This window comes from Photinus pyralis, unplaced genomic scaffold (assembly GCF_008802855.1).
Source record: "Photinus pyralis isolate 1611_PpyrPB1 unplaced genomic scaffold, Ppyr1.3 Ppyr1.4_LG1, whole genome shotgun sequence".
Taxonomy (NCBI): domain Eukaryota; kingdom Metazoa; phylum Arthropoda; class Insecta; order Coleoptera; family Lampyridae; genus Photinus; species Photinus pyralis.
Genome location: NW_022170249.1, coordinates 58,419,253 through 58,445,673, shown reverse-complemented (window position 1 = coordinate 58,445,673; position 26,421 = coordinate 58,419,253). Strand labels below are relative to the sequence as shown.

Genomic DNA, 26,421 nt, shown 5'->3' with positions numbered 1-26,421 from the left:
ACTTTATATGTGATATTTAATAGAACGGCGTAAATGAAAGGGTGTCGCCTTTCGCAACAAGAAGGGGGCGATTGTGAGTGAGAAAGAAATACTCACTTCTGTTGTTACTTACCAAGTGCCACTTACGAATTTTTTTCTAAAGTTTTTTTCTGAATTTTTTTTCCTTAAATGTAAAGAATAAAATTTCAAAACATTTAAAAAAAAAAATATAGGAAACAATTCAAATTTAAAACAAATTTCAAAAAATTTAAAATATTAAATAACGTTTTCTAATTTTTAGAAAAGATTCGTAGTATATTTTGTGTAAACGGTTGAAGCAATAATTGCGCACATGTTTCATTCGTACAATGCGTGTTCGGAGACCCAAAACCGAATTTTTAATATTTACGACACAAATAATAATTATTCTGGATTTGGTAACTAAAGAACTTCGAGAAACAATCCGGAAGCGTTACTTATCTATAGAAAATATGGAAGTAGTCATTTTGATAGAGGATTTATGGTATAGAGTTGCATCAGTTCCTTTATTCAAATTACATTACTTTACATAAAAATAGATGGGTAGATAGGTACAGTAACATATTATGTACCTACGTACATGCCTTATAGTTTATTGAAAGAAATGATGTTCACTTCATTTTTCATACAGGTCGTAAGTACTTCTCGGATTAACTCACTTTTCTTGTGAAGGATACCAGGGTTGGCATGCATCGAATGCAATTTCGCAAAGCGCCGAGAGAGCTTTGTTAGCGTTGTCATATTCTGAAATAAAAAAATGAAATAGAAACATATGTTTTTAATTGATCGTAGGTACACACAATAATATGTTCACCCACCTGCAGTGATTCCACGTTTTCCAAATATAGATCCGTTAAAGGGCGGTTTGCGGTACGTGGCTTCAGTCATGGATAATAAAGTAAGAACCAAAAGTACTACCGTCATGGCGGTGACTATTTTCAAATATGAGAAGTGCATCTTTGGGGTTTTGTCTTTGTTACGTTGCTGGAGACTGCTGTACTGGTTTCTCGTCCTTTTGGTTTACTTTATATAGCCGTAAAGACGGTGAAAGAAAATAGATGCGCATGTTTTCCGACAAAATGGATTAGCGAACCATTTGCGGTGTGTTATTACTTCATAATTCAATCACTGACCGCATCCACCTATATTAAGGGTTCGTTGCGGTGACATAAAAAGTTCGTAAAAATAAAGTGAAATTTCGCAGATATGTAGCTTAAAACAAAATGACAAATTTACACCACGACCCGGAGAAAGAATGTAACCCTTTGTAAGAAAACGATACCAATAAGCATTAGCAGCCCTTCTGCGGGGGCGAATTACCAACGTTTTATTTGTAACGTGAGGACCGACACACAAACTCAAAGTCCAAATGTTTGATTCATAACACATCTACTTAATTGGTTTATTAGAAATATATATCTACAGTATTGTGTATAATATTATGTAGTATAGGTATAGGTAACTAAATCAAACGTAAAAAGGATCGATCGCATCAATTAAATCTGCAATAATAAAGCGACTCCAGCTAACGTCCATTTAGTTGGCTTTTCTTTTGATTTTAGATTAAAGGTCCACACATACGTTGGACCTCGACCTCGGGTTTTATAAACTGGACAGTCGTACATGTTCTTCAGATCTTGCTTGTCCTGTGTAATTGCCTTGATGTAAATCACGGGTACCATAGGAAAGAGATCTTTTAATTTCGAATCTGCAATGGAACCAGATGGAATGTCCCATCGTGCTCCTTCCATGAACATGCCACACACATTTGCACCTTCCCTTGGTGCGCTGCTCACATCTTCCCTTTGCCGCTTCGTTACATCCGTCAATAAACACATTTTATCAAGCGGCCATTCATTTTTGCGGGCCGTTTGTTGCATGATCGCGGTTAGAAAAGATTGCGGATTGAAAAACCCACCGAGCCACACGGCGAGAGGCATTTGAAAATCTCCTACCCATCCTTCGAGCTCTTTAATTCGAATGCTCAAATCGCCGCACCACATACCGAGCGGTAATATGCTGGGATAAGCCTTGTTCGCCCAAGAAACAGGCACGTTGTCCATAAATAAACTCTCTTCTAAAGCTTCCATATCAGAAGTAATTGTGAGCTCACCTTTCAGTCCCAAAGCTAGCTCTCTCAAGGAACGTTTCATTTCATTCGTGAGGATATTCATTCGCTCACATTCTTGGAAGGCGACTATTATGAAAGGCGTGCGCTCCTCAACTTTCGCCATCATTTCTACAATGTTGAAACCGTCCCCTAGTTTATCCAAAATTTCTTCGATTATCGATTTAACCTTCTCTTCGCGGGATACCCCTCCACCACCACCGCCACCAGTATCGCGCGGTTGTAATTCAAATATGGTCCTGAACAAATTTTCCGACAGGTTTGTTAAAAATCCTATTTCAGCATTTGGGTGTAGACCGTACAAGTATGGAGATTCAGGTGGGAGTCGGTCATCAATGTACCGGTGATAACCGTTGTAGTCTAAATTAGGTGGGGCAGGAAATCCGACTGCAAGCTCGAGATCGCCATCCAATAATTCCGACTGCATGAATTCGATTAAGTAGGTTTTGCAGAGTCGTCGATCCCAGTCATCAGTAATGTGACCTCCGTACATAATTTCCCCAAAGAGGTATCTTAAATCGTCCCAGGGAATCTTATTGTTACCTTCTAGATAGTTGTACAGCACGTTTACACTGATTGTTAAATCGCCAACATTGAATGGGTAATTTCTATTCCATCCTTGTGGACCGAATTTGCGTCGTTCCGCAACCACTGCGTGGAAATAGCATAAGGCAAACAAAATGGCTTTAAATTCAGCTTCTTTGGTACACATCTCCAAGGTGTCCTGGTTGAAATTATCTAAGGCTTTGTGCAAATTGGCGAACATGCCTGTTGGAGGTTCGTTGGTGATTTTAATACTAGATTCAAGTATCCCTTGGGGTATCACGCAAATATGTGGATCGCCTCCAGGTTCGGCGCTAAGATACAAACGATAGTTCTCGTGCGCCCCTTCGGAATTCTGTTCCATTTTCTTTTCCAAATTTGATAACCACCTTGCAACTAAATGAATGTTTTGCAAAATTACCCAATCTCCTCGTTCAGAAGCTACGTCCATTGCGTTTTCGGCAACTATCTCTTGCCCTTGTCCTAGCGATACACTATGAAAATTTCCGCCGTCAAAAGTGAATCCCAGCTGTTTGCCTAGTGCCTCTACATCTTTCAGTGGGTTAACGCCTGGAGACAATATGAAGAATGTTGGTGTAATATTACTGGTTTCCTCATAAGATTTGGCAAATGCCACCGATCTCGCCGAGGTATACTTATTTCCAATTTTTTCGTCGACAAACGTCCCAACGGCGTAAGTCATTCGATCAGGTCTAAGCGCTCGCATCATACAAAGCCTTTGCAAGGCACTCTTATTCTTCCACTCTCCAGGGAACTTTTCCTTTTCGGGGCATTCGCTCTCTACGAACTTTTTCCATCGATTCACCGATCCCTCAATATCTTTGTCCAAATTTCTGAACTCGTCCATATGCGACAAAGCCTTGATTCCTCCCCAACACAAATTGGATAAGAAATCCAAAGGTGAGGTGACTGTCAGTGCTGGAAAACGAAGGAGAAAGTCGAGTTCGTCCGCCCTAATTTCATTTTCGCGCAACAGTATTTGAAACGACATTTGAGCCATGAATATCAGTTTGTCACATTCAAATAGTCCTCTGCTAGTATACATAAACACCATGAAGGTTATACTGTCTAGTAAATTAACCACTCTATCTTTGAGTTTATCTGCCGGTTCTGCTCTAATTAGGGCATTCAGAAATACGACCGTAAATGCTTTTAAGGAAAACTGATATATTGCGTTAATTCTATTGAGGTCGTTCAAAATGAAGTATAGTAACGATCCACGAATTGCAGCAGGTCGGTATTGTTCTCTGGCATCGTCAATTTTAACGGATGTGATCTTCGCTTCCGCTACTTTAATTTGAATATCAGCCGCCGTCTTCTTCGTCCTCTCCAAATTCTCGACGAGTGCTACGTCTCCCAAAATATTTCCGGTAGCAGATGACAGTCTTTCCAAGAGATTGTCTTCGCAAACCTTCAGCGTTATTTTGAAATCGTTCTGTTGTTTCGTTAAGTTCGACTTTAGTTGTTCCAAATCGGGACGTTCCACTTTGACTACTTCGGCCAAAAGTTGTTCTTCTAAACCGTCTCTCGTTACAGTAAAATTGATCAGCGTCGTCTGTGCTTGGATCTCAGGTTTGTAATGCGGATTTGCCAACTTGGTGTGCAAAATCAGTCGAAATCTTGGATCGTAATCCACTTCTTTATCGCCTATTTTTATGGCTTTTCCTTTTTTAATTAAGGCGCGACTTAAAATTGAATCTAGAACCGCATCTAAGGTTTCTCCGATGTTTTCTATTAGAATCACTTGCCCGTTAGTGATGCACCGTTCGATAACATCTAAATAATTCTTCATTGCGAGACGTATGATGGTGAGCTGCGCGCCGTATTTGGTTTTTATCCATTTTATTCCTTGTAATTGGGGATCGATCATTAAGGGCCACCTCGCGGAATTTGATAAAATAGTCGCATTTTCGGAAGACATACGATCGTTGGGCAAACCTTCGTTGTTCCACTTTGCGATTTGCGCATCGTCCGTTAAAAGCGATAGGGGATCTAGACCTTCCGACATTGGTATTGGTACCTCCAGTTTGGCTAATGAAGGTAGCCAATAGTCATTCATCATTTCCATTCTGTAGCGTCGTGTAAAACATCCTACGTACGATATGAAAGCGGTTACTAAAAGAACATCGCCGGGCATGGTCACCCCTGAAGTCTTGTAGTTAGCAACGCTTTCTATCCACCGCACTTTTTCGGATGCCAAACCACCAACTAATCGTTGTGCGAGATCAATCATTAGTGCCGTGGCGTCGGCTTCTGCTTGGCATCTCAACTTGGCATCGGTTGCGTCTTCAAAATCCGCTCTAAGTTTGCCCAACTGTTCCTCCAATTCGTTTAACTTTTTATTCAGCGCAACTAATTTGTCTTTGGCCTCGGAAAGCTCTTGGTTCGCCTTTAAAAGTGCTTTTCGTTTTGGATCGACCACTACGAACACCTCGTAAAACTTTAATATATTTATAACCCACGAGCATAGACCTGCAGCCGCGCCAGATTTACCTTCAATAATTTTGGGATCAAATTCCGGGTCCTTCAAATATTCTAGTGTTGCTTTCACAACTTCTGGGTACATATTTTCTTTGTCATAATATATCAGGTCGTTGAGAAATTGATCAACTTTCGCCATCATGATTTTACATTCCTTCCAACTTCGATCCTTCGGTATCTTTCCTTTGGGAGAGAACAGTACGAGCACGGCTGCTGTTACATTTACGACCGCCTGGGGAGGACTACCGAAAGATTTCAACTCGGTTAAGTTATTCTTATTCAATGTATTTAAAGCTTCCTGCGCGGCCAATAGAGCAGGTTCCGCTTTTGCCAAATCATCAGCACATATTTTGGCTTTAACAGTCACATCTTCTTCAATAACTTTAACTTTCTCTTCTTCCTCCGTAGCGATCTTTTTTTCATTTTCGACCTTTTCATTTTCAACACCGAGAACCACGATCAATTTATCCGCTTTTGCGTTTTTGTCCGCCAACTCGACCTCTTGGACGGCCAAGACTTCTTGAAGTCCGTCGACTTCTTCAGCAGTGGATGCCAGTTTGGTTAAACCGTTTTCTAATCTGACGATGCTGTTTTCCAAAAAGCTCATCTTTTCCGTTAGCAACTTCGAGTAAAGGGATATTTGCTCAAGAAACGTTTTAGGGGTGGTATAATTGTATCGTTTTTCGTTTTGCAAATACACGGCGGACATGGCATTTGCAACGGAGTGCACGTTAGACATAAACTGGGAAACCGAATTAACAAGTTTTTTAGGTAGCACTTCTATGTCTTTTAAGAATTTTTGGGAGACCGATTGAAGAGCCTCTTTGGGCCATTCTTGAAACCAATCAATGGCCGTACAGCTGACAAGTGCCGGAAATTTTCTTCCTCTAATACGTAAGGTTGACCCAACAGGCGAAAAACATAGCACCACTTTCAGTAACTTTCTACATCGGTTGATGTAAAATTTCCAACAGTTTTCTTTGGTATCTTCAATACCGGAAGCCTTCACCTCCCCTCTCACCACATTCAAAATATTGTCGATTTCATCATCCGCTAAAAGATCAGGTATTTCTCCAGAAGCCAGCATATCGTTAATTACAACTAACCACGCCTCTTCTGCGACTTGCGAGTCGGTCATTAAAAACACCGTGCTGACATTTTTCAAACCTGCCTTTAAGTATAACCCCGCTAGATTTGCTTTCAGATCTACCATACTGAAGCCTTTCCTCAGCTGCACTTGAAATACTTCTAAAGATGATATGAAAGCAGCCAATCGCGTCAAGCTTTGTTTTCCAGAACCTCCCACTCCAACTAAAAGTGCATTTCCTCTTGGAGATTCCATTATTCTATTAATTCGACAAATGTGGTTCATTGCATCCTCAAAAAGAACCAAGTTCATGGCCGCCACAAGATCGTTATACCCGGCTAAAGCTTCGTCCAACAACTTCGATAATGTGGCGTACTCACGAATTTGCATGTATTTAGGATCACCGATACCTTCCGCGAAATGGCAAAAGATTAATGGTTTCGCCATCACCGCGACCTCTTCCAGCTCCTCAAATCCTTTCTTCACTACCTCATTTACCAGTTTAATAAATGTATCGTAGTCCTGCCGATCGATCAGTTTATCCCCATAAACTCGGTACGATTCGTGCATAAACAGTCGAATTAAGCTGGTTACGTTAGGCGACGTTTCTACATTACCAAATATCATTCCTTGAAATATATTTGACAAATCTCTCAAATTGAAAACATAGTGAAATTTTATGGCGGTTGGCAGGAAAGTTTGTGATACTTTGTTGTGTAAAGTAAGCGCGGCCAGAACTATACTGTTGCATTGTGCAATTACGGAACCTGGAAATTTATTCATGGGGTTCTGTAAGTGTTGTGAAAACATGGAGGAGTAAATATGATAGCAAGCGTCCTGCGTTGGGAAACTTATGGCAAACACGCTGAAGTGTCTTTGGAGCCTGGGGTCTATGGTAAATGATCCAGCTGTAGGATTCATGCTCGAAATAAACTGAATGTTGTGAATGTCTTTTAGGGACAGCTTTTGTCTGTCGTACCAGTGCTGATAATCCATCCACTGCCTGAGCAACGTGTGAGGCTGCACGGTAAAGTATTTATCAACTTCCGGCATGTTCATATCGTCAATAAAATATATCATTGTCTTGCTTCCAGGTGGACCATAAACTCTTCCGGCTTTCTTTTCGAGAGGTTTTTCTAGAACCCTTTGTAACAACTCGGACGTAGTGTAAAAATTAAATGGCACATTCGTCACAGAATATTTATCGGACAACGATGAAAGCTTATCCTGTACTATGACCGTTTTGCCACTACCGGCTCCCCCAACCAACATTATGGGATGCTTATTTCCCACCAGCTGGTCCATAAAAAATCGCACCCGAACAGTTTCCGCCGTATTGACTAACGCCGATTGAAGAGGAATGTCAGGATCAAACTCGTATGGTGGGAGCAGATCACTCCAAGGCATAAATTTTTTCGTCTCTGGCTCTATGTAATATTGGAAAACATTTCCAGTTGCCGGAAATTTGACCGTTTTAAACTCGTTCGTGAACCACTTGCTAAACTCGTTTCTCCAGTCGACTATTTGATCTTGGTATAGTGCCGATCCAAAGGCCCATATTAAGGAAAACACAAAGTAGATCTCATACCACTCCTTAGGACAATCGGAAGGTAGATTGTGTGGAGTCAAGAAACCGTCAAGTAAATAGCACAACATATGAATGTGAGCAATGTCTACGATTGGTGTGATTTTTTTAAGTTTTTTCATCATTTCTAAGCATGGTGGGATGTATTTTTCGAACAGTATTCCTAAGTTGGTTTTCTCGTTTTCATTTCGGGTGTCAATCCATGAAGTTACGTAAGGATTCCAGCCCAGATCAGCTGGATTGATGTATAGAATACCTGCTCGGGAAACGGTAGCTGGGGTCGCTGTTCTCAAATTTGCAATTTCAAACAGCAAACGCATACACTTTGTTAAGGCGATGCGTTCATTACTGGCCAAAGTCAAGACCTTGTTGTCGTCCATTAGTGTGTTTAAAGACTCTATCCACATGGGATCGATATCTCCATCCAGTATAATCCACTTGGGACCATCGCCTGGCATATTCGCCATATCACGCATAATCACAGAAAACAGCCCATCTTTCCATTCGCGAGTTGCGGGATTTATTATCCCAAACAACTCGTCGTTGGTCACCGCTTTCGGATTGAGATCATTGTAAAATGGCTTACGTTTTTGGTTGTAGTATGTCCTATTGAGCGTTTTCCAGACGCCAGTTTTTCCGGTTCCCGCGAAACCCAAAATAAACACAGAATGTCGTACCGCGAACAATTCCTCAAGCTGGACCACTTTCAAAACAAACCCATCCTCTGGTTGCAAATTTAAATCTATGGCAGAAGCCTTCACCAATTTCTCCATCTCAAGATCGCGTTTCCTGGGCACGTCAAGCGCCGGAAACAAGTCACCAATTAAACCCATGAAAACGGGAACGTCGTCAGTCACAATTTTTGGAATATTAAAGTCCCTCAGGGCTCTCATCAGTACCTGATCTTCGGGGCGATTTCTATCACCTCGCCTGAGGGCGCCGGCTACCACCAAGACCGACTTAATCGCCCTAAGTCCCCAGTCGTAATGGTCTTGTTTACTTAGCAGCTCCTTGCATAATGTATATAATGTAATAAATTTCCTCGCTAATAATCGCGCCTCCTGGAAGCCTTCGGCCACTAACATTATTTCGGAAATCAGTGCGAAATCCGGTACAACCATCGCGCAAGGACGAAATAGTGCTTTCAAATTTTCAGGTAATTCTGTTCTACCTGCGTAACCAGGATTCATCGTGATAAAGTATCCGATCTGAAAAATAAAAAATAAATTTAACTTGTGTATGTGTATTGCCGTTTACTTAACTAAGGGCCCACATAGGGCCAACCTTCGCTCATCTGTTTACCAAGTGAAATACATTTTAGCAATGTTAATGTGTAAACAAATACATTGGAAATTGGTTGCCTGAAAAAATTAAGTCAAGAGTACCCTTAATTTAAATTATTGTAATTAATATTATAAATTCAGGGTACTCTTGACTTAATTTTTTCAGGCAACCAATTGCCAATGTGTTTATGTTTACACATTAAGATTGCTAAAAAATGTATTTCACACGGTAAACAGATGAACGAAGGTTGACCCTATGTGAGATCTTGTACTATTATATACCTTCGCATCATCTCCAGGACCAGATAACTATGTACATACCTAGACAACAAATTTATCAACAATGGTATCCATGGAATGAATCAACAAAATAAACTTATTGGACAAAGACCTACATCATATGAAATTTATTTAAATTGCTTTCGTAAATAGTATTGCACATTGTTTACATTAGATTGGCTTGTGTTCCAAGTGCCTATGTAGGTACTAAATTTCATTTAAATGCTTTCGTAAATCAGGAAATTGGCATTGCGCACGTGCAGAACCAAATTTTGCTCCTTTATTCCAAATGCCTATATATAAAATTTCAGTTAAATGCTTTCATAAATAAGAAAGTTGGCATTGCGCATGCGTTAAACTAAATGTTTGACACTGGGCATGCGCAAAACTAAAAATATCGGTACCTATGCACGGAATCCTTGGACCAAGCCCTTTCAAATAAACCCTATTAGTCCAGTCATATTAGTGTTTCACCTCGGAATGAGAGATAATAAGCTATAAACTTGTACGAACCTTTGTTTTGGCATTCTGAAAGTTGTCTCAAAAGTCTCATAAAATCTCGTGTCCGAGTCTTCAGATATTGAAGGTCAAATGTCCCAAAAATCGGTTTTTTAAAATATCTCGTTTCCTATCGTTTTAATGCCATTTGCATTAATTATAAACATTGTAGGGAATAAAATTCTCTACAACTTTTGTCCCAAAGATTTTTGTATGTACTCAACCGTTTTTGAGAGACGGGGCGGAGACCACGCCACGCTTAATATTTACAGCATAGTGCAATTGCAAGATCAACGTGTTAGTAAATAATGCGCCGTATAAAGGTTATCAATCATTAAAATATATAGTTATAAATAATTTGCATTGTTTATTAATTAATATACATCATATTTAGTAATATTTTTGATTTATGGAGTGTATACTATTTCTTTAATATTACCACAGATTTGAGTGTTTAAATCTGTTATATTACTTACCTATTCGTGTAATAAAATAATAATAATAATAATAATAATAATAATAATAATAATAATAATAATAATTTTATTTAACCTTTTGTTTCCATTTCTAAAATGTAAAGGTAAGTCATTAACTATTATGTAATATACAAAATGATTAATCTATAATATTATTACAGTTCACATAACATACCACAGATAACGTACAACAGATAACGTACAACAGATAATGTACAACAGATAACATCTATGACTTCACAAATTCTTGGAGCGAGTAATAGCAATTGCTGACTAGATAGGTTCTAAGTGCATTTTTGTACTGATTTTTATTTTTTATTTCTTTTATTTTTTGTGGTAGAGCATTGTACACGTAGCAACCTGCGTAATGTACCGATTTTTTGAAACTAGTGTGATTGCATTTAGGTAAGTATATATTATGCCCAGTTCTAGTTGAATACTTATGATTATCACAGTTACGTTTAAATAGCTGTATATTTACATGTATATATGTTAAAATTTTATATAAATATATAGATATAAATGTTAAAAGGTGATTTTTGAAAGTTTGACGGCAGGATTCGCGATACTTCAGACGAAAGACGCGTGGAATTATTCTCTTTTGTAGAATAAATACACGCTCCGTTTCTGTAGCCTGGCCCCACACAACTATGTTGTAACTGATAATTGAGTATACTTTGGCAAAATATACGGTGAGAATTGCTTTAAGATCTAAAGTGTTGCTTAGACAAATAAATGCGTAATGCAAGTTTAGAATACACTTCGTCAACGTGATGGGAAAAAGTTAACTTGCTGTCTATTGTAGTACCTAAAAATTTAGCAGTTTCAGCAGCTACCAGTTCATCATTATTGTCTATACGTACTTTTAAGGGCGTAGCATAGCACTGCGCACTCCACCATAATTAAAACGCAAGCAGGTTGTTTTAGAGATATTTACAACAAGTTTATTTTTATTACACCACTCCATAAAAAAGGCGATAACTGTTCTATGTTCGCATTTAAAAAAAACTCACTGTACAGTGAGTTTGCATGTAATGTAATTTCCCTATGTTCGATTAAAAAAAAAACACATCAATCTATGAGGTGTGCGCGGTTCACATTCCCAAATCGCGCAACTTGCGTGACTATGAACAGCAACTGTATAGTATTTATCATGAAGAACACTCGGTAAGATTTTTTTAAAGAAGCCATGTTAGGCCATAGAATGCCAAAATAAACGTTTATACAAGTTTATAGCTCATTATCTCTCATTCCGAGATTATACCTATTTTTTGCCTTAAATGACTGGACTATACAGGGTGTTTTTTTGGGAGCTTTAGTTAAACGTTTCTGGGAAAGTGGAATTGGTAGGTTTTTCAAAATTTGTACTTAGGAGTTACTCTGAAGGCCGAATCGATGTAAAATATTTTCAAAATGGCCACACTTCTTTAAACACCGGAAGTAGATAGTAAGTTTGTTATATCTGCCTTTTATGATTTTTAAGTTATTTTGACTTTAAGAAAAAAATGGCGGATGGAGATGATACCTTGATAATTGATTACTTGAAAACGGTTATAGTCATGGCAACCCATTTGCATAGGGAATGAATAGGGCTTTCTTTTAGTGTACTTAAAAAAAAGTTAAGTTGCGTACAACCGCGCCTATGGAAATCTAAATTTATGAAACTTCAAAGAGTAAAAACTTCGTTTTTTTAAATGGAATTACCATGTTCTTACTATTGCATGAGATAAAAAATCGAAATGGGCATATTTTGACAATACATGTTCCTATAGCTATCTTTAACAGTTTCTGACTTATTCCCATTTTATTGAATTGACACTATTTTTTTCGGATTTTCTTTTTAATAGTCGGCCATGATTTTATAACAATTGAATTTTAAACAAATCTAGTGACATTAATCCGTCACCTACTGTTATAGGTTAACATAAGTTTTTCAAAAATCGGAAAATGACTTGCAGTGGTTTCACCTATTTTGGAATTTAATTGTTATTTATGGTGAAATGGACAAGATCGCGGCACGTGCTTGCCATACATTCATTCGAACACTGGAACGAAATTGAAATTGTATGAATTTTGGAAATTTTATACCCCCAAATGCACTACAAACCGTTGAAACACAAGTGATACAAAGCGCTACTAAGAGAATAATTAAGAAAATGAATTGAATTGCAAATGCAAGATTAACAAAATAAATTCAATGCAAAATATGAAAACCTTCTTTTAAACATTTTTGGTATGGAATTGTTGCTAGAACAGATATCGCATTACCTCTCTGAATTTCCAGACTTATACGTTGTTTAAGAAATTGAGTTGAACGACTGTCTAAATTTCTCAAAAATTTTCCGTCCTATCCTTAATAAATGACTTATTTATTTATGAATTATTTAGACTAGAATCAATAATACCTACTAAAGAATCCTTTCTTTGATTTGTTTAAAATTCGATTGTTATAAAATCATGGCCAACTACTAAAAAGAAAATGCGAAAAAAAATGGCATCAATTCAATGAAATGGGAATAAATCAGAAACTGTTAAAGCTGTTAGCTATAGGAACATGTAATATCAAAATATGGCAATTTCGATTCTCTATCTCATGCTATAGTAAGAACATTGTCATTCCATTAAAAAAACTGAGTTTTTAGATTTTGAAGTTTCTTAATTTTGGATCTCCATATGTGCGGTTGTACGCAACTTAACTTTTTTTAAAGTACACTAAGAAGAAGCCCTATTCATTCTCTATGCACTGATAAAAATGGGTTGTAATGACTATAACCGTTTTCAAGTAATCAATTATCAAGGTACAATCTGCATCCGCCATTTTTTTTCATAATAACTTAAAAACCATAAATGGCAGATATAGACATGTGTGTATCAAAAGAACTGAAATTTCAGGTAGAATCCAAAAATGCAATAAAAAATAGGGGTTGCCATTTAAAATAACGAAGTTACTATCTACTTCCGGTATTCCCGGAAGTGGGGCCATTTTGAAAATATTTTACATCGATCCGACCTTCAGAGTAACTCCTAAGTACACATTTTCAAAAACCTACCCATTGCCCAGAAACGTTTAACCGTTGAGTGATTCACTCAACGGTTTAACTAAAACTCCCAAAAAAACACCCTGTATATCGCCCAAATCGGTTCAGTGGTGTAGAAGGCGTACGTGTGACGGACGGACGGACGGACGGATGGCAAAGTGCTGCCAATAGCGAGTTTTCACTTTGAGGAAAATACGCTGAAAACGTATTTTCCTCAAAGTGAAAAATCGCTATTGGCTACACTTTGTTGTCCATCCGTCCGTCCGTATATACTCTTTAATAGTATACTATACAAGATGTTCTATTAAAAAAATGGAATTTGGGTGTGCCGATGCCTTTATAACCAACCCTGTAAGTTAAAATTGAAAAATCCCAAAACTTATGTAAAACTTTGTTCGATATCTTGTATATTTTCCCCGCTAATCGATGGTTTTCAGACTTATTAGCGACCCTGCATATAAAGATATTACCTTTTAGCATAGTAGATGCATGCAAGGATAAACATGCATGAATAAAATAAGATGTACTTACAGTCGGTATCATTGCGATGATCTCTCCTTGAAAATTGAAAATAGTTTTCTTCGTTTTTATGGCATCTTGGATAGTTTTTACTTGCACTGCAACTACAGATAGTACCTCCACAGATATCCTATTGAACTCATCAAAACATCCCCAAGTACCGGTTTGAGCTAACCCTTTGAATATCGCACCAACAGATTTATAATCCATCTGTTCTGAGCAATTAAACACGTACACCATAATCCCTAGAGCTTTCCCCAGATCTTTTGTAGTTTCTGTCTTGCCCGTACCAGCTGGTCCAGCGGGAGCACCTCCCATTACCAAATGTAAACTTTGCGTCAGAGTAATGTAACATCTATCAGTTAATGGCGTAATAACTAGCCTAGGAGTGTTGCCCAAATATTCATACTGGTACTGGAACTGCGCGTCGCAAATATTTGCGAAACAGTCGTTCACTTTACTGTCCCATCGGTGTCTAAGCTGACTTTGCCACTGAAACGCTTGCGAATTTTCTACCCTAATCAATATCATTTTAGCCACAACGTCTCTGGAGTGTACATCAATGGTGCAAACTGTCATAATCTTTTGCCTCTCGCCAGCTGTTAAATCGCCCAGTAATAAAATAATTAGAGCATTTAACTGCGTAATCTGTTTCTTCTGGTAGTCCTTGAGCGCGTTTTCGTATCCTTCTTCTAATCGCGCAAACGACATATTGACTTCCGTCGTCCACCAAATTTGAGTACCGCAAAGAGCCGGCTGGGCGGGATAATCAAACAACCACTGATCTCTTGGCTTCTCATCATAAGCGAATACCGCCTCGTGGAAACATTTATGTAAAGTTACCCGCATGCTACCAATAACTCTATTTAACCATATCTCCACTTTACCACTACAGTCGCAATCTGCGGTAAACGGTACCCACTCGTCATTCTCCTTCGAACCCATAGAAATTGCCCTTTTTGATTCTTTTCCCCCTTCCATTGCAAACTTTAATTTGGCCAATGAATCGAATAGCTTCGTTAAATGTCTCGCTACCAATGGCGGTTGATTTCCGGTTGATAATATATCTAAAAGATCTGAAGACGACACAAAGTAAAATCTGGGAAATGCCAGACGCTTCGTTTCCAAATAATCGTTCAAAGCTTTCTCGCAAAGAACTAAATCTGCCAAAATTCGTTCCAAACGGGCGACCAAGCCCGGTTTATTTGTCGATCTGATCACATTCATTACCTTCAGTATCTCATTTAAAACATCTTTGAATTCTCTGTCCAGCCTATCAAACCTCTTAGAATCTTCGGGCAATTGGTTTCTTATATCTTCAGAGCCAACAAAGATACTTTCCAGATAACACCATTTGCGCTGTACTTCAAAGAAGACTTGAATAACTTGATCAGCCGCTGAAAGTTTTTGTTGCCAATCAAACACTTCGTTATAAAAATACTGAATAAACTTCGAGGACATCATATTTTGCAGTTGTACTTGATTATCTTCCAACATTTCGATCATTTCTTCAGATACCCTTAACAATTTTAATCTACTGCGCTCGTGGATCTCCGTTTCAAATTCCAAATTGACCCAATTTTGGTTCAATTCTTTCAATGTTTTTTCCATAGCCATCTCTTTTACCGATTTGTCCACTATTGTTTTCACATCTTCCTCGTATTCGTGTAGATTGAGCAGCAACAAATCATTCAAGGTTGTAGAATCGTCCAACACAAACCTAACCTGGAATTAAACCAAGTTGAGATTACAAAAAAAAGAAAAGTGTATGGTACCTTAGTTGCTTGCATTAACTGAATCCAATGTCGGTCCCTTATGGCCGGATTTTGTAGTTCGGTAACGGCGCGGAGAGAAGTTAGCATATTCTTGATAATACCTTCCATTTCATTGTAGGCGTTCCACGCTCGCAACTCTTTGTCCATTGTTCGAACTTCTTTCGCGAACCTTTTTAACTCCATTTCCATGCCTTCAACGTCGATTGTTTTCCAAGGAGTTGTTTTCCATTCGTCCATAGAGGATGATACAATCAGAATAAAATCCCATAACTGCTTCACTTGTCTTAACTCTCTCGCACTTACTTTTAAGTATTTATATTCAGATAATTGTACGTCAAAGAGCGTCGCTTGCTCGGCTAATTTCTTTAGTTCGTCCTCAAAATTACAGAGTTCTTGGTGCTGATGGTCAAACAACGCATATACGTTCTGACAGCCCCAGTGGAAGAATGGCAATTTCTTGAAAGCATCTCTGTGCATCGCCTGCCGGACGTCGAATAAACCTATTCTTCTTTTAATAGCAGCTATTTGTAATGTTTGCAGCGGTCCTACAGCTTGTTTTGTCGCAATAGCCACCTGGAACATTATTTTCGGTTAACCTTCTCCAAAGAGTTTAATCGAAACATTGTAGTGCTGTACCGTAAACTTAACTACGTTACTAACAGTTTTGAAATGAATCGACTTATAACAGTAAAATATTATTTATCAATCACGAATACACAATTTATAACAGTGCGAACCATTTATTACTTCGGCGTCGAAATTAGAACTATCGTGCTTATACACTGGGTGCAAGATAAATATGAGGTTCTCCGAAACTATAGAAGATACACTGATGGTCAAATTAGAAAAAAGATGCGCAATTAAAGAGTTATTATCATGTTTTAAAGAAAGCCAGAAAATTCCAATTACTTCTAAAGATATTTCCCGATTTCTTTTTTATTTTTTCTGATGTTATTTGAACAGGTCCAAAAATGTAAAAATCACTTTCGCATTCCCACTTTTTGAGCGTTACCTACTAGACACCGTTGAGAGATTTTCAATACCACGTTTCATTTCGGAGTAAATTATCAACTTTAGTTTTTTTTATGACCCGCAAAAAATACATACTGTATAGTAGCATTTTTTATTATGTATACAACGAATATGTACCACGCAAAAATCAAAAGATGGCAACTCTGTTGGTTTCAACAGGATGGTGCTTCTAAGCACAACGTCCTAATCATTCGAGAATACCTATCGCACAAATTTTTTATTTTCCAGGTATTTTCGCACGATTAGGGTGTTGTGCGTGGGTGCACCATTCTGGTGAAACCAACAATTTCCAACTTTTGTTTTTTTGTGTGTGCCGTATATCGTTGAATTCGTAATAAATGCTACTCAACACATCAGTGTGTAATTTTTTGGTTGTCTTATGTAAAAGTTATGCACGTTTGACTTTCAAAAACAGCATCTCAGGAAATAATTCGTGTGGGGGGGGGGGGGCGAAATTTGATGGCCGTCTGGCACACCTTAATGATATAGGCTACCTAAGGACGGACGGACGGACAAAACGCAAACAATAGCACATTTTTTTGTAATTCTTCAAAAATGCGCTAAAAAGTGTGGGTCTGGGGGGGGGGGGGAATTAATGTCATCTCTCATTGTATTTTAACTAATTAAAGGTCTCAACGAAAGGAACCGTTTTCTACCAACCATAGCCCTCCTCCTCGACCTCTTATCGTGATCGGGTATATTCCCTTATACCTCAAGAACGGATTGTCGGAAGAGGGTAGTCACAAAGGGCGATTGAGATGTCTGCAAGAAATATATCCATTGGTGATGTCAAACCAAAAGCTATTTCGGTTAAAAAAAATGCGTTTTATCTGCACAAGAGTTGTGCACAATTTATACTTGTTTCGAATGACGTCATTTCAAGTTATGTCATGTTGAGCATATTTTTTAAATTGAACACCCTGTATTTGTTTAGTTTTTTATGATCCTCTAGAAGAGGTTCTTTCTACCAACTACCGCCCTTCTTTCTTACCCCTTATCAATATAGGGAGGGGGGGGGCTGGTTTTATCCTGCATGATAGGTACTCCAATGAAAGATCTCAACAAAAAATTTCTACCAACCATAATCCTCCTCATCTCCTTATCGTAATCGGATATAATTCCTTATATCTCAAGAGCGCATTGCCGGAGGAGGGTCCTTACAAAGGGCGATTTGGACGTATGTAAGAAAATTAATATACACATTGGTGACGTTAAAAATATCTAATAGTAGGGTCAAAACTGTTTGTGCGAAAATGTCGAAAACGGAGCATCGGACGATGTTACTCACAAAGAGCGTTTAGGGCGTAGGGGTGTTAAAAAACATGCTTTATCTGCACAAGAGTTGTGCACAATTTGTACTTGTTTCTTATTTTGACGAGTATGATCACCCCCTGAAATATCTGCATAACATTTATTAACACCTTGTATAATGCCAAAAAAATCAAGCTTCCTTCGACACTCCATTTTCGAGATATTTACGCTTAACTTTTCACATTGCCAGTGGATACGTCTCTCGTTGTAACGGGAACCCTTAAATAGAGTTGGATGTTTGAATTTCATCACAGTTATGCTCGTTACGTTTTATGTATTGCCCCATTGAGTACTACTTAGAAGGTATACAGGGCGCTTAAATTAAAGGGTCGATCATTCCAACATTTTGCTAAATCTAGATTTAGGTAGTCCAGTAAATTTTGACCAATTTTCGACAAATAAAAACATTAATCTGTAATTGGATTGGATTGCACACAATGACTGTGTGACTGTGTAGTTGTCCATTACGCATGTGTAATTTTGGAGGGAAATTAACGGCTAATTTTCTTTGGAATTTGAAAAGGCCATTGATAAAAACTCTTCCGTTTTCGGGTAAGTCAAATTCTAAGCAGAAACTAAATTCGTCCTTCACAATAATGCTCGAATATAGACGTTACCGAGCTCGGGTTATTAAAATGTTATGTCAAGATAAAGACGCTTAAAGTCGTGCCATTCGATGAGAAAGGAAGGAGAATCAAAAAATCAAAATAATTCGTAGACATTCCCAACCTTCGTACCAGGAAGGGGTTGTTACTCCAAACAAGATGAGCTCTTTGAGAAGAACCAGAGGGGACAACCAAAACTGGATAGACTGAGGACATAATGTACCGCAATCAACACCCTCTCGGAAACAACATCACCCAATGAGTGGAATTCTTTTGATCCCTAAGTAATAGTTCGAACGACTCAATAACATACGTGATCGACTTGAGCGGAGATCCGGACTGAGCCAGTTCACGTTTGTGATAAAAGATATGATTGTTGGGAAAAAACATGGGTTGACTGATTTTTCACTCACGGTATGATGCAGTGAAAGCAACACGAGTTTTTTGCAGTAAATGTAATACCGCCGAGTGAAAAAATCTTCACTCAACGGTAATACATATAATTACCATTAAAATCATGAGGGCCCCTCTCAGTTTTGATCCAAAAAATTCTATAGGTACTCGTAGTAGGGGAGCTAGCACGAAATCCACTGAACGAAAATGATCAAAATTTTAACCGATGGAGTTCCATTTTGCCCTATCAGAGTATGCTAAAATCGATCGTCTGCCGCCTCAGGTCATATGACTTAAGGCGCTGCGGGTATTTCTTGCGGTACCAATTCTGAAAGGTTGTTTTTCGAGATAATAAGTTATACACCAAATGAAAACGTTGATAATAGCTCTTAAAAAAATATTTAAAAAAATCGCGCGCATTTGATAACTCCGTAAAAAAACAATTCTTAGTCGGTTTTTCACGAACTTTCTACGGATATAACTAGGTTACCGTTGGAAGAATGAAGCTGATTTTTTTACAGACTAATGATAGATACAGCCAATGACTATGAGAGTGTTTCTTTTTTAAATTTTTTCTCTAATTATAAGATATCTTATAATGTTAAGATAATAAGATAATCTTATAATTATAGAAAAAATTTAAAAACGAAACACCGTTAAGTCATTAGTAGTACCTATCATCAGTCTGTAAAAAAAATCAGCTTCAGGCGGAGATGGAAATTACCTTAGACCAGTTACGAGTATTCTACCGGCTACTCCGAATTAGGTTTTCCTGCAGTTTTCCTAATTCGTAAGGTAAATACCGGAGTAGTATAGACCAACTTAAGACCTTCTGCAGAGGCACCTCTAAATAGCATTATGCGGGCCACTCTGTAATTGGGCGCATGCCTGTTGAGGGCCCAGAACAAGAGAAGGATAATAAATAAATAAATAAATAAATAAATAAATAAATAAATAAATAAATAAATAAATAAATAAATAAATAAATAAATAAATAAATAAATAAATAAATAAACAAATAAATGAATAAATAAATAAAAGATATAAAGTGGGCCTGCCTTCATGTATAATTCAGTCAGTCGGCCCCTTTTGTTTATTACAGATGGACTTCTCCGATTAAAATCGTAATACATTGTGCACACCGTTTAAAAATCCTAGTGAACTCGAAATATCACAAAATACAAATTGTTGGAAGTTAGTGTGATTTCAAAGGTAAGGTAAGGTGTGATTAATACCAAGTATAGGGAACGGATAATGGTAGATACAGACGAATTTAAGTGCATATTACCAAAGTACCATATTACCATATATTACCACCTTACACCCCTCGGCGAAAGCGCCTCGAGATGTAATCTTGGTGCTCAGGCAATAATACTGTACTTCTCTACCTTGATATATATTGTACTATTTTAGGCAATCTATAATGTCATCACGTATATGTTTGTGTGTCACCGACGCGACGCCTGTAGTACTTATAATGTATGAAAATAGATTATTGGTAGGTATAATCATTGATTATACAGTGTGTATAATCAATGGTATGATGTATAATGTATATCATTCAATTAATTCTACTTACTTTTTTACATTGGTTCCATTTATCCGGTAACTCCTGTAACTGAATGTATATTTCTTCAGAAAACTCTACGCCATATTCCTTAAGTAACTCCATAATTTCTTTTATTGGCTGGAACATTCCGTCGGTCGCCGTCTGTCGGTCCCTAATCTTAACCAAATATCCCATTACCGATAGAAGACCTTCATAATCATCTTCCGAGAGCTCCACTTGCAATGCAGCGATGGCTTCAGCCACAAACGAATCCAACTCGCTCAAACTACTGATAACGTGCTCAAAAAGATGCTGTTTAAACATACTGCCCCATTTGCAAATTATATTCAAGACCGCCTGCCGCAAAGGTCTAACATCGATTCGTAACCACCCAGATATAATCCTTTCTGAATCGAAACTGTGAATCGTCTTATACAACGCGTCGTACACATCAATTTGTTCTTTAAATTGAACGGTTGTTGGGGGTCTTTCTTTGATCGCCGTTTCATCCTCCTTAAGCATTTCGATCTCTTCATACGATAGCATTCTGGAAAATCGCAAAAAATATTGCAAGTACTCCCGCCGATCGTCCTGCCATAAATAAGCGTAATCGTCAAAAATACCTAAATATTCTTCGGCCGCTTCCATGCCGCTTTTCACGCGCGCTATGAATTGTAGATTTGTGTCTTTAATATCCGCACAAGCAAGCGCGTCGTTAAGGTAATCAGGGTCCTCGTTCGTTTTATCAATTCTCGCCATGCATTTTGCCATACAGTACATATCCTCAATAAGTGACCTTACCAGATTCAAAAAACCGGAAATATCGTCAGGATCAATAGAAGGAACATACACGACTTCGTCGTCGTGAATTTCCAGTAGAAGTTCGAATAAAGGAAATAAGTTTGGGTTCTTGACAGTCGATGACTCCTCTTCCAAGTAGTTTACGCTGGTTTTAATTGCATTTAACATTACGTTTAGGATTAAGTTATCAACGTGCATTTCGTAAGGCCTCCATAGCAACTCCCTGCTTTGGCGCAGTTCTTCTTTTGCCTCTTCTTTTAGGCGTTTGGCTTCTTGTTCTTTGGACTCGTGCGGTTTAATTTCTGATGTTCTCTTGTCCTTTTTCGGTTCAGGTTTGGCGCCTTTTTTGCCGGGAGGTTCTTTAGGTTCCTCCACCAGAACTTCTTCCTGAAAATAAGTGCAATAAGTGCATGGTTACTTAAGTAATTGATTTGGGGACTACTTGAACTTCTTCTATCTCCTCAGGTTCATCTTCAATGTTAAAAAACAGCTTGTAGTTAAGTTGGAGGGCAAACACAGCATTACGTGAGGTTGCGCTTATTTGCCCATAACGCTTGTTTAGCCGCTCAAGTCTGTCATCTAATTGTAAGGTGTTCTTGCACAAGCCTTCTTTACGTTCGTAGAGCGGTTCCTTTCCCCAACTCTGAATTTCTGCAATAATACTACCAATGTTCTTTTGCGCTGCGAGGACACGGTCATACAGCTGCTTTATGTTATCGTATAGGTTCTTCACAAACTCATCACCTAGAAAACGATATTGCAAAAACGGTTAATATATGACCTTACTCAACTGTTTACTGTCCAATCAATCGAATCGATTAAAACGTTCAATTGAACATTTATCTGATCCATTTCGTCTTTGAATAACGCATATTCTTCAGGCAAAGTATTCGTCTTGAGGTGATTGTAATATTCCACGATTGTGTTCAGTTGCTGACAGCTTTGGAACAATTCTTCATTTCGCTGGAATAGCTCTTCAATGTCCGGCGCAAAATCGGTGATATCTAACATTTTCATATACTTAACTTCACGTAAAATCGCAACTAATTCATCGTCAAGGTTTAACGAAATTAATTCTCCATTTCGAACTATGCGAAGTTTGCTTAAACTTGTTGAGATTTGGCCTGGTGCACGATCCATCCATTCGGATAGCACTTTTGAGAATTCATCGTCTATGAGAAGTAACATCTGCTCCCATTTAGAGAACGCATATAGAGCGTCGGGGCTTTCGACGATTTTGTTTTCCAACAATTTAAAATCTTCGCCAGGTTTGAGTATCCTTTGCTTCAGTTTGTACAACCACCACAAAATACCGGCCACTGGAGGGAAATTCAGATTTATTGGTATACCATTCTTTTTGCCTTCGTCAAATAGAACTTTCACCATGTCCACTTCTTCGGAAAAGTATTGTATTAAAAAGGCATACTTTCCAATTATCGCGTTCCTTATAGCGGGCCGGTCCAATAGCGTACCAGATATGTTGATAAATTTGAAAATGCTTTCCATGTTGTAACATTCATCAAAGACCTGTATGAATATACAAGCCAAACGCGAGTCAAAATCCTGACACTTCTCCATGAATCTTTCATTGTCGGCGACTATTTGGTTGTTCGCAGGATCTAAAAAGTCATAAGTCATTTGCACGAAATGAACATAAACTCTGGTAAATTCTTCAAAAATTTCTTCGCATTGTTTCGAAAGAACGCGACCTTTGATACCACCAATTTCAACCTTTTCTAATTTCTGAAATTCTATATTTGTGGCGATAATAGATCGTACGAGCCGCAATCGTTCGGTAAAGTCCATCAAGTGTTGGAATACAGTCCTTGGATGAAAAGTCCACGGTTTAGGTTGTAATTCGGCTTTTCGAAAATAAGAGGCTACATTTTCACGGACTGCGTGGAAACATGAGTGGAAGAATTCGATCAGGTTTATGCATTTGTCGACCTTTATGAGCATATCTTCGGGTTCGACTTGGAATATCGACCCCGGATCCAGTTGTGTCGAAGCAGCAATAATAATTTGATTTGCAATTTCTTTTAGTAATGTTACCATTCGAGCACTCGTGCAGTAGTATTGAGAGTTCCCCCAGAGTAGCCCTAAGCAGTGCACTAGAGGTTTAATAAAAGGTCTCGTTTCCAGAAATTCGCTTTCATCCAACTTTTCAATGTGAGGTCTTACGGCCTTGAGGTACATACATATATCCTTTGCCTCAAGAATCGCCGCTACAACGTCTTGAAATATACATTTAAAACACGATAAATATGAGCTGTTGGTCAGTTCTAAATAAAGGATCATCTTTTTCACTCTTGGGTCTCGGAACTGATCGAAAATACTCTCCAAGTTTTTCAATCTGCTGTTCCAAAAGTTAAATTCCGCAATAGGCGTGGGATTTTCTCCGTGCGCGAGTGCTTCCTCCGACGTTTGCTGCAGGACATCATTGCACAAAGAAGTCCACTGAAGTACGCTTCCTTCGATTGAGGATTTTAACCCCAAATCTACTTCCGCGCCGCCCGATTCTCTAAACTGCAGTGAAGCGTCATAAATCTTGTCAATTCCGGGCGGCATAGGCAGCACAGTTTGTCCACGTATAGCTCCTTTAATCTACGAGTTTGAATTAGATGATCACTTCGAAATCACAACTCTACCTGAATAAGCTTATTTTTGAAGGCGTAGACATGTTTGATCATATCTTCCACAACTTCAGATGGCCATTGTGCCCGATTATCCGGATTACTGATAAAGGGTAGTAAACCGTGTTCAACCAAAGCCGACAGTTCTTCAATCGGCTTTGGGGATTTGTCGCCCATAAAAAGTACCTCCCTGATATTTGTCGCAGTAATAACGGCGTTCTTTTTTCGGATAAAGTACGAACACTTCGTCTTCAAATTTGAGGGAAAATCGGTAACGGGAACCAATTGGCCGCCGAGATTGGTCATCATTATGAGCCTGGGCGCATCGGCTTTATTGAAGAAGTTTAGAATTATTCTCTGAAAGGTGACGTTATGTGAACGGTTGATGATGACAAAACTTACGGCGTATTCATCCGTTCCCCACATCTTATTCCATTTATCGGTTTTTAGTTTCCATGATTTTGACAAGTAATTGAACAGGAATTCAACTCTATAGTCTCTGTCGTCGTCGTCTGCTTGCTTTTTCTTGTCTCCCATTTTATATTACATACGTTTTTTTAAGTATCTCTCTGTAGGCAGGTATAAAATTGTAAAATTGTTTCTAATAAAAACAAAATTCGTAGACATCATGACACTAGCTGAAATTTATTTTAGAAGGTACAACCATTCCCTACAGGTGGTAATGGTACAACTCGTATTAGTGCTCCCTTGTGTGCAAAGCAAAGATATGGAGTTATATGACATATTTATGAGTTTGGTTATTCAATTTTCGTAGGCAAAAGGTGAAAGGGCATATGAAAGCTGTTTCTCCAAGTCTCTGGTTTCTCCCGTCGGAAGGTTTTGAGATCCATGGGAAGACATGGATTACGAACACCAAGGTCCAAGCGCATTGTTCGGAACGTTCCCTCGAACCTTGAGAACCTGCGAGAGGAGGAACCATGAGCCTCTTACCCACAGGGTTCACCGATCAGCACAACGCGTAGGTACGTGAATCAACAGGAGTAAACAGAGAAACCCAAATGCGAATGGAATGCGAAGATCGGTCAGAGGCCTGTACGTACAAAGAGAACAGCAACGGAAAAATCCAAGATCCTTACGATGGTAACTTTCAAGTCGCGAATCTTCTCTTTCGATGAGACTTTTCAGGTTATTGAGCACAAAAAACAATGTCAGCATGTCCTATGTCCTATGACCCCTTTGCTTGAAAGGAATAAAGAAAAGTCACGTATATGTGATTTAACAGAGGGAAGGTGCCTGAGCACACGTCTACTGAGGGTAAGTATGCACACTATTTTAATCATAAGCGTCTAATTTTCTGTTGTTGCAACAAAAATCTTCAAATCGCTGTAAATTTCACCAAAAATGTTGGTGGTTTATAGGTACACTAGGAGAATGGCTTCAGGTTTTTTTCCTGCATACATTTCCTAAGAATCTGCAGGTGTGCAAGTACAAAATGTTCGTCTGCAAAATCCATGACTCGGTGTCTCGGTCCATAGAACTAGCATCGGTTTTGAAGTTTCGGTTTACCTTATTTGCTCTAACTGTGCTACCATAAAGGGGAATCTGCTCGTCTGTCTACTGTCATTACACGTTATGACTCAGCCTGTAGAATGCCGGACTATCCCAAGATGATGCGATTGGCAAAGTATTCTTATCTGTGAATAATGTAATGTAATGTAATGTAACCGGTAACGTTACGTTATGTAGTGTAAAGTAACGTAACTTAATGTAACGGTACGTAACGTAATGTGATGGAACGTAATGAAATATTATCTTGGTCGAGATATACCATTAAATGGTTATAATGACACGCCAATTTACAGAATAAAAAGGAGTATACAATAACACAGACAATTAAATTCATACAAGACTAGCAATATTCAAATAAATACCTATGAAAATGCATACATTTCTGACAGTTGGTTACCGCGCTACTTTTTTTGAAAGAATGGGCAAGCGTTCTGCATCTTAGCCACATACAGTGAATTTTTTTTAAATGCGAACATAGGAGTATCCATGCAATGTAATTTCACTATGTTCGATTTTAAAAAAAACACATCAATCTATTGAGTAGTTCAAATGAGTAGTAGATACAATTGACAGCTGTCACATTTTTAAAAATACCGCCGTCCAATTTAATTACGAAATCGGTTAGGTTATTGCTTAGAATGTCAAGGGGGACACTTCGAACATTTTATTGTAATTGTTTTCGGTATTTATTTTCTTATTTTCTTCATTTATGTATTGAATAGATCAAATTAGTAGAATATCAGGTGCACATGACCTACAAATAATTGAAGGTTGGTTCACAATGAATTGTGATGTCAGCGCGTGCCATGTGAAGTCAAGTTATCGTAAGTTTAAGA

At 38.3% G+C, this 26,421-nt stretch overlaps 2 protein-coding genes across 2 annotated transcripts in view; both read right to left on the bottom strand.

The window, feature by feature from the left end:
• LOC116158809 (uncharacterized protein K02A2.6-like) overlaps positions 1-26,421 on the bottom strand; it is a 217,487-nt gene that overhangs the window by 96,149 nt on the left and 94,917 nt on the right. The window lies entirely within an intron of this gene.
• LOC116158802 (dynein beta chain, ciliary-like) lies at positions 1,407-26,007 on the bottom strand. Its single transcript, XM_031471644.1, has 8 exons — positions 24,458-26,007; positions 24,071-24,412; positions 22,214-24,026; positions 21,865-22,166; positions 20,652-21,809; positions 15,732-16,304; positions 13,969-15,681; positions 1,407-9,071 (listed from the first exon to the last, which is right to left on the bottom strand). The coding sequence occupies exons 1-8, from the start codon at positions 24,590-24,592 to the stop codon at positions 1,515-1,517; spliced, it is 13,593 nt and encodes a 4,530-aa protein (XP_031327504.1). The 5' UTR covers positions 24,593-26,007; the 3' UTR covers positions 1,407-1,514.